The 8667-nt window shown below is 57.0% G+C and overlaps 1 protein-coding gene across 1 annotated transcript; it reads right to left on the bottom strand.

Moving 5' to 3' along the window:
• On the bottom strand, nt 1–8641 carry SLC37A2 (solute carrier family 37 member 2). Its single transcript, XM_029962054.1, has 18 exons — nt 8628–8641; nt 7338–7419; nt 7142–7229; nt 6700–6778; nt 6366–6501; nt 5879–5955; nt 5618–5784; nt 5200–5237; nt 4794–4973; nt 4555–4645; nt 4414–4476; nt 3842–3927; nt 2975–3023; nt 2685–2758; nt 1944–2022; nt 1754–1851; nt 1363–1427; nt 1–34 (listed from the first exon to the last, which is right to left on the bottom strand). Exons 1-18 carry the CDS (start codon nt 8639–8641, stop codon nt 19–21), a joined length of 1482 nt encoding a protein of 493 aa, XP_029817914.1. The 3' UTR covers nt 1–18.
• Nucleotides 8642–8667: the final 26 nt, after the last annotated feature.

Here is an 8667-nt window from a genome sequence, read left to right as displayed (position 1 = left end):
CAGCTCACAGGGGGCACGTCAGAACTCCTTAAACCTGCGGGGAGAGAAGCGAGCGGCTGAGCGCGGTGGCACGCGTTGGGATGTGTGATGGGCACCGCACCTCTGCCGGAGGGATGGGAAGGGAAAACGGCTCTGCAGGGAAAGCCTGGCCCCATCTGCACCACAAGGAGGAGAAGCAGGCACGAGGAGGAGATCCAGCCACCATTTTGTCTCTGGCCAGAGCTGAAATGTCCCCAGAAAGACCACAGTGTTTGTGCCTCCTCTCTGCAAGCTGCTCCACAGACAAGGTGCTCCCCAAAGCCCTCAGGATGTTGCAGTATTTCCACAAACTGAGCCAGCTGCTTCCCCCAGCACAAACCAGCTGGAATTTGGTGCTGCCAACCCCTCCAGGAAAGCCCTCATCCAAACCAGCCCCGGCACAGGAGAGAGGAGTTCGACAGCCCTCCACCGGCGGCCGGAGAAGGAGATTTGGGCCGCACTTACCACAGCACGAGGCCCAGACTATTGGTCTTTCACCTGCAAACACAAGACATAATGGACCAAATGTTCGCAGGGGGCCAGGGTCTGGCACCCCCAATGCCAGGACTGGATGCAGCCCCTTCCCTCTTGGTGTCACAGGGGGATGTCAGTGGCAATCATAGCCAAGCCAGTGCTGATTTGGAGATTATTTATACCATGGCTGCAGTGATTTGGCTACGGTGATTAGCAAGCCCATACCGTGTGGAATCAAGCTCAGTAGCACAGGTGGGTAAAGCCTACAAATTCAGCTGTTTCAAGTGAGTTCATCAATGCCAATCAATCAGGCATCTAGGACAACATCCAGTAAGTCAGCTGGAGACAAAGATGTGCTGCCCACCCTGCACTCTCCTCCCTGGCCATCGTGATTTAACCCTTTGATTCCCAAATCTTGATCTCAGCTCTTAAATGATCAGGGAAGTGGCTGTTTCTAGGCTGAGCCTGCCAAGTGAAACTCAGAATCAGGACAAATCAGGCTTGTGTTTGCATTTAATCCTCAGGGCTCAAACGGAGATACTTACACCGAGCTAATTCCCATCCATCACTGACTCTGTTAGCTGCACACTAGAGCTACAAAGACACAAGGACGGTGTGTTTAGCACCCTGAGAGTTTTGTGGGGTGCCAATGGTTAAAATCCCCCGAGTGCTGCCCTGGCTCGAGGTGGAAATGTCTCTGTGGCCACGGGAGCGAGACACGGGGCAGACGGCCTCGTGAAGCCCGACACGATGCCCACGTGGAGATGCAGCAGTGACAGCAAGGGGTAACAAACATCCTTCTGGAGCGGCAACGACACCGTGCTTTGGCATCGTGGGACCGGAGGCCACCCTGGGGTGGGACGTACGTACCCTCTCTTCCTCGCCATGTAGCCGCACCAGCCACGGACCTCTTTGACCACCACACGAGCAAGGAGCTGCAAGAGGGAAGGTGGAGGATGGCTGGGAGGCGGGTGGCTCTGCAGCCACCAGCCTCGGCCTCAGTGTTTCCCTCACCAGGAGATCAGTTCTACGGCTCTCCCTAGCAAAGGTCACATGGATTAAATCCGTGCGAGGAGGAGGTTGTTGGGAAAAGCCAGGTGAATGGAGGCAGAGGTTTGGAGTGGATACAAGCCTTTGCAGTTTGCCCTGTGCCTGGCTGTCTCCTGAGGATCATCCCTGCCCTCCACCAGGGAGTGGCCAGCTAAAAGGGAGCCTGTGAATCTCCAGGGTAGCCAAAGCATCCTGCTGAGGAGGGACCTACCAGGCAGGCCAGGACGTCGGCTGCTATCAACATGTAGAAGACGTTGTTCCAGCCCGTGGGAGAGATGAGCCCTGCGAGCAGCGGCCCCAGCGCAGCACCTGCGGGGGCACAGAGCCACATTAGGAGATGCCCTGTTCACAGCTGGGAGGGGACAGGGACCCCCAGCACTGGCACCCCCAGCCGTACACACCGATGGATCCTGTGCCATCAATGATGGCCGTGACAGTCGAAAGGGCTTTGGCGTTTCCTTTGAGAGACTCGTGGGTTCCCTGCAAGGATGAAGGAATGAAACATAAGGAGCAAAAGAAGCTCCGGGGTCCCCAGCTGGCAAGTCCCAGCATGAGGCCAACATCCCAGGCAGGAATTTCCATGTGTCAGACCCAGCCGTGGACGGGAAGACCAAACTCAGACGCTGCCTGCAGCCAAACCATGGCAAAGCCTGGACTGCAAGGACGAAGGAATGAAACATGAGGAGCAAAAGAAGCTTCGGGGTCCCCAGCTGGCAAGTCCCAGCATGAGGCCAACATCCCAGGCAGGAATTTCCATGTGTCAGACCCAGCCGTGGACGGGAAGACCAAACTCAGATGCTGCCTGCAGCCAAACCATGGCAAAGCCTGGACTGCCAGCAGTGGACAGGAATTGCCAGGTGATTTCCCAGCAAATTTTTCCACTCTGCTTGTGCTCAGAGGCAGATGCAGCGATGGCTGAAACACAGTCATGCGGCCAAGGTGAAAAAGCAGTAGGAAAAAAAAGCTGCAGGATGCAGAGCACAGCAGCAGGTGTGACAGCCCTGCCCTTCTCCACTGGGCTTTGGAGGCATTGGAAAACAAAGTTAAAATACAAAAACCCCATCAAAACATCCCTCTGGAAGGAGGGAGCAGCCTTTGGGTGTGCAAGGGCAGCATGGCAGGGTCTGAGGTGCAGCTCTTACCAGATCTGCCGACACCGCTGTCGTGATGAGCGCGTAGGGCCCGTTAACCAGAGCACCGCAGATGACCAGCATCGCTGCAGAGGGACCCGGGAAGAGATTAAACCTTTAGGTGCAGGGAGCAGCAGGATGTTGGATCCATCATCCCTGGCCCACGTGTTGGCATCACTGTCCCATGTATCCATCTCCATTTTCCCACGGAGATTCCACCCAGCAGTCAGTGAACACTCATCCAACCCCACCGTCCCCCAAATCCCAGCCTGGGAGCCCGGCTGTGCCATGGAGCTCCTTACCTATTGATGTGCCAATGCCATTCTGGCCAACGTGGTTATACAGGAACAGCTGGAAAAGAGACACCAGGTGAACAAGTTACAGCTATTCCAGCTGTTTTCCCAAGCACTTTCCTTGCAGCTTGCACCCTGGGGATGGGACGGAGAATGCGGGGACCTGAATTATTGCTGGCACCCAGCGCCGGCTGTGACAGGGGGGCTGAGGGCGCCCCTGACCTCCACATCCCGCCGGCTGCCTGCCAGATGAAATACCTGGCAGCTGGCAAACCGAGGTGCTGCCACGATTTATGGCCGGCGAGGCTCCGCCGCCTCCCGCCGGCTGCAGCCAGACGCTAATTTGCCCCGACGGTGCTATGGGGGCCGCGGACGTGACGCGGCCTGTCTGCTTCCCAGCGTGCGCCAGCTCCTTCGGCCAGGAGAGGCTCCCGTCCCACAGCCAGCCGGGCTTGGATTACAGCTAATTAGCCATGTTTTTGTGGCAGCGAAGCCAAATGAGCTCTGTGCAGGTGCTCGGGAAGGACATCCGGGCCAAGCTCCAGCGGAGCATGAGGCCGTCGGCGTGGGGGCTTTTGGGATGAAAATCAAAGAGACAAGGCTTTTTGAGCAGGGCTACGGCAGGATGGAGGGGAAAAAAAAACCCTAAAGGGCTTTTTTAGTTGTTAAGCTCTCTGCAACCCTCTCCCAGTCCCTAGAGCTGGACGTCCTCCCTGGGAACATCTGGGCTCGTGGATCAATCCCAGCTCTCATGTCAGCCGAGCGCGTGACCAGCTCATCCCGGGCGCTTGGGAAGAGGAAAGGCAGCCGTGACTCAAAGGAGCCAGAGGAGGGGAAACCCTCGTGACGGGGTTTTGTCCCCATGTGACAGCTCACCATGGGAGCAGCAACGACCAGCATCACGCAGCACGTGGTGGCTCTGCCGCCGGTGTAGTCAGAGACGAGGCCGGCGAAGATCCCCCCTGCAAGAAGGAGTCAGAGGTGCCAGTCACACCACCCCAAAGGCCAAACTTCACCCTGGCTTAGCCCGAAATCCAACGGGATGCTCTTTCATCGCCCATCTTCTGACCAGTGTGCCCTCAAGGTTAAATATAATAATATCAGAGTGAAGACCTTTGATTTATCCCTGCCGTTTCTTCCCTGCAGATGGTTTCTCAGCACCTCAGTGCAGCTCTGGTCTCCTCCACACTTGCAAAATGTTTTATTTATCTAAGGAAAAGGAGTGTCTGAGTAAGTGAGACCCGAGGAAAGGGGCTGCTGTGGTCACCTGGATGGCAAAATAAAATTGAGGGGCATTTGCTGCCTGCTGAGCGCTATGAATGCTGAATAAACCTCACTGGGGAAAGGAATGGTGTTGCCTGTGAAGGGGACCAGCCAAGGCTGGTCAAGGCCAGGATTGTCCCTAAATCATTCCTGATCCACTCCCTCCGGTCAGGTACGTGACGAACCTAAAATACCCCCAACATCAAAGAGGGTCGACAGGTCCCCAGCTTCCTTGGCGCCGAAATGAGCTGCGAGAGAGAGAGGAGAGGGGTGAGGAGATGCTCCCTAGCCAGGCTCTCTCCTGCCTTGCTGTCCCCAAAACTCACCAACGTTGACAATGTAGAGGGGCAGCCAGTACAGGAAGGTGTAGCTCACCAGCTTAGCAAAGAGCAGGCACAGGGAGAACTCCACCACACCCTGGGAGGAGAGGAGGGGATATCAGGGGAGCCTCCTTCTCTTGAACTCCTCTAAACAGTGGGGTTTTCCCCAGTTTTCCACCCTGTGGACACTCTACTGATGGGCTGAGCTGCCCTGGCTTTGCTCTTTCCTCCATCCCACCACTCACGGGTATCCGGAGCGCTCCGAGGAAGCTGATGGCTTCGGGCTCCTCAGCTGGCTCCTTGGGGCTGTTGGAGTGATCCACACTGCTCTGGCCTGAGAGGCTGAGCGGGCCCTCGTTGGAGGTGACTGCCTCAGGATCCTTCTCACTGGTGGTCACTCCCCCAGGATCCTCATCAGAGGCCATCTAAAAGCAAGCCATGAGCAGGAGATGTGGCTCTCCTGGCTGGAAGGGGCTGAAAGGTTGGATTCGCTGCCAGGGCGTGACCCAAGGATGTTCACAGTGAGCATCCCCCATGACAACTGAACACTGCTCTAACTCCTGCCATTACAACCTGATGCCCTGGTTGTTTTACTGTACCCTGAGTGACACCCAGCCCAGGACAAGCCCATTGGGAATCAGTGTGACTCACATGATGCAGTGGCGGACTGCAGTCAACATCCTCGGGATCTGCAGGGAGAAGGGATATCCCGTGAGAGCCTGGACCAGCCCCACTCCACCTGCTCTTCCTCCAGCATCTCACAGGGACTGGGAACCCCTAGGTCTTGGCTGCATCTCTGGGTACCCTCCACCCCACTAAAGTCCTGAAGGACTTCCTAAATGTTTCCTAGAAAGACAGGCTCAGGGGAGTGACTAGCACAGGGGAAGAGCCTGCCTCAATGACCCCAAAGGATGCTGAGCATCCCTGTGGTGGTCAGATCCCCATTCCTGCTTGCCACAAGCTGGAAGCAAGTATTTGGGATTGCTAAAAATGCTTGGGAGTGGGCAAGGTGGAAAACCGTGTGTGTGTCACACCGGTTGTGTGCTGTGCCCCAGCTCACACCACTCACACTCCACGAGGAAGAAGAAGCAGATGATGCCCACGGTGGCGATGATGATGCCAGGCACGATGAAGGACAGGCCCCAGGCAGAGGAGACCCAGACACCGGCAATGAGCGACCCTAAGATGTTGCCGACGGAGGTGTGCGAGTTCCAGATGCCCATGATCAAACCTCTCCTGGTGGGGACACAGCCGGGGTCAGTGTCACTGGGGTGGCTGCTGGGGCCAACAGGGACCAGGACTGGGGTGGGACACGTTGGAAAAAACTCACTTTCCCTTCCCAAACCAGTTCCCGACGCACGCCACGACGGCAGGCCAGCCGGTCGTCTGCACCAGCCCATTGCAGACCTGGCAAGAGATGGGGAGCATCACCCAGGAAGCACCGACTCCAGCCACAGAGCGCAGCCCCCGCACTGCTTCGTGGGCAACCGGGCTCAGAAATAGCCACTCCCATCCCAAAGCTGTTGAGAAAACACTTGGTCTGGGCTTTTTCCCTGCTGGGGCAATCCTGGAGCCATTCCCATCATTCCCATGGCTAATCTGGGAGCGGCTGGTGTTGCCAAACCGGCTGCCCGCACTGCCTGGAGACGGGCACACCCGGCGGTTTCGACGCCCACACCACAGCCGGGTTTTGTGGGGAGTGGAAACACTTGGCGTTTCCCCACTCAGAAACTGGGCCACTCCGATCCCGGAAGGTCACTGAAAAACTGGGATGAGGCCATAGTGGTAAAGCCCGGGCATCCTCTGGCATGACACACCTGCACAACGATGAAGTACCAGAGGACGTGGATGTCCCAGAAGTAGCCGAGGCCGAAGAGTGAGGTGAAGAGCCCACTCAGCACCATCCCCCCCGACAGGTAGTAGCGCAGGGGGAGGCGCTCCCCAAAAATGCCACTGCAGAGAGAGGGAAGAGCACAACAGGAGCTGTCATGGGTGATGCCACCAACGGGCACTATCACACTGAGCCCGAGCCCAAATCCTGAGAGGATCTCCGACTGCTTTCCCATAACTGCATCCCGAGGGAAACCAGTTTCCTGGCACACTGGTGCAAACTGGTGTGTGGAGGGAAAGGGGTGCAAAGGCCTTGGGTACCTGATAAACATCCCGATGGCGTAGGCCACCAGGAAGGCATTATCCAGGGCCCCAAAAAGCTCCTTGTAGTTGTCCTGATCTGGAAAACAAATATTAGGGCCACCTCAGCCTGGCCCCCATCTTGTGACCCCTCCCCATGACTGCTGGCTTGGTCTTGTCCCCTGTCCCCAAAAGTCTTGTCCCCGTGGGAGTTTCTGGGAGCATGGCCAGGTGCCATCAGTGTAGGGAACTGGTCCTGTCTTGTCCTACATTCCACCAGGCACTGGTGCCCTTTGGCCTGGGGGCATGGGGCAGAGCTCGCTGCTTAATTACCTCCGGGTGCCTTATGAGCAGCAGGCCCCCTGCCAAACCCTGGCCACGACCCGGCTTTAGGGCACGGGGGGAGCCCAGCTCAGCTGCCAGGAGCGTAGGTTTTGGGGTGCCTGGGGTGGCTCAGCCTTACCAAAGGGTGCCCAGCTGCACCACGTGCTGCTGTTGGAGACATTGCGAGGGTGTGGGCCGAAGGCTGAGCAGTTGGGGTGCAGCTGGCTCTGCAGGGAGAGAGAGGAGGTGAAACTGGGGTGCTGCCAGCACCCCACAGCCCCACATCCCCTCTCCAGGTCCTCTGTCCCCACAGCTGGGGTGGGGCTGATGCTCACCTTGACAATGCTGATGGGTTTTCGGGAGAGGTGGTAGCTGGTGTAGCAGAGGAAGGTCAGCACCAGCGTCAGTCCCCGATAGCTGCGGGAGGGAGCGAGCGGAGAGCTCAGGGTTGGTGGGACAGGGATGGGGACAGAGGTTGGGGGCCTCAGCACCCAGTGGGACTCTTCTGCCAGATTGGTGACCTGAACCCCCTCAGCCAAGCCAGTCAGGAGGTGACCACCCCCCCCAAAATAGCCCAGGATGCGGCTTGAAAAGGTCAGCTGAGTTTTATGGGGAACACCAAGCAGTGCTTCCCCCTCCTCAAGCAGCCATCCCAGTGAGCCACGGGGTGAGCAAGTCCCTTCCTGGTGTCACGGGTGGAAACTGGGCTGATTCATCATCACTGCCAGGGTTAATTAAAGACAAGCTGGAAAAAAAAAGCCAGGGGGCAGGATGCCCTAAGCAATACTAGCTTCCCTTCCTCCACCAAACAGACATTTCATAATTTTTGCTTGGATTAAATGCAGGGAAATGGGGGAAAAGGGGGTCTGGGCTCAGGGATGGGGATGCTGCTCCCAGCAGAGCTGATAGATAAAGCCTGGAGAAGCCCAGATATGATCCAGCACTCTCTGGAGCAGGATGAGATGAGTATCTCCACGGCGACCATCCAGCCTTCAGGAAGGGTTTTATGGCAGCACAGAGAATGCAAGTGGTCAGGGGCAGCTGCAGCACCCAGACATGTCACGGGGTTGCTCCAAGTTTAGAAAAAAGCCCTTTTTTGCGGTTTTGGCCCATCCTGCTCCTCATCACACTCCCAGAAGTTTCACTTCTCCCCAGAGCTGCAGCAATAACCAGCACCCTGCAAACCCAGGGCAGCTCCCTGCACTGGGCTGCTGGCTCTAAGGCTGAACTGTAGCTGGAAAACTGCTGCTTCCCACCCCAAAAAATGAATAAACCACCCAAAATCACTGAGGATCACAGTGAGGAAAGGGAGGAGAAACTTCACATGCAGTGCCTGGCTGGGCCAGACACTTGGGTGTTGTTTGTTTTCTTTTTACCCCATGTGTTCTGGCAGGGAACATTCCAGCTGATGAAAAAACAGGGGGAGTGTTTGGCAATGGGCTTCCAAAAAATCAAAACGCTAATTGAAATTAAATGGGCAGTGGGCTCATCCCCTCTCCAAAAGGGGGGGCAAGTGGGCAAGGTTGTGTTGTGTGTTGGCCACATCCCGCTGAATTTTGAAGGTGAGGGCCTGGGACAGCTAGAGGCTGGTGGGCACTGCTGAGCATCTCAGAGACCCCCCATACCCCTCCTGGGCCATGCCCACCCCAGGCTGCAGCCAGTGTG

Source organism: Manacus vitellinus, unplaced genomic scaffold, assembly GCF_001715985.3.
Source record: "Manacus vitellinus isolate BGI_N305 unplaced genomic scaffold, ASM171598v3 scaffold_41_pilon, whole genome shotgun sequence".
Lineage (NCBI taxonomy): Eukaryota > Metazoa > Chordata > Aves > Passeriformes > Pipridae > Manacus > Manacus vitellinus.
This window is presented reverse-complemented; position numbering and strand designations above follow the sequence as displayed.

Coding starts and splice junctions, on each gene's coding strand:
- SLC37A2 (XM_029962054.1), bottom strand. Junction 5,785..5,878: donor AACTGGTTTGGGAAGGGAAA/GTGAGTTTTTTC, acceptor TGTCCCCACCAG/GAGAGGTTTGATCATGGGCA. Junction 2,759..2,974: donor TGGCATTGGCACATCAATAG/GTAAGGAGCTCC, acceptor GTCCCTCTGCAG/CGATGCTGGTCATCTGCGGT.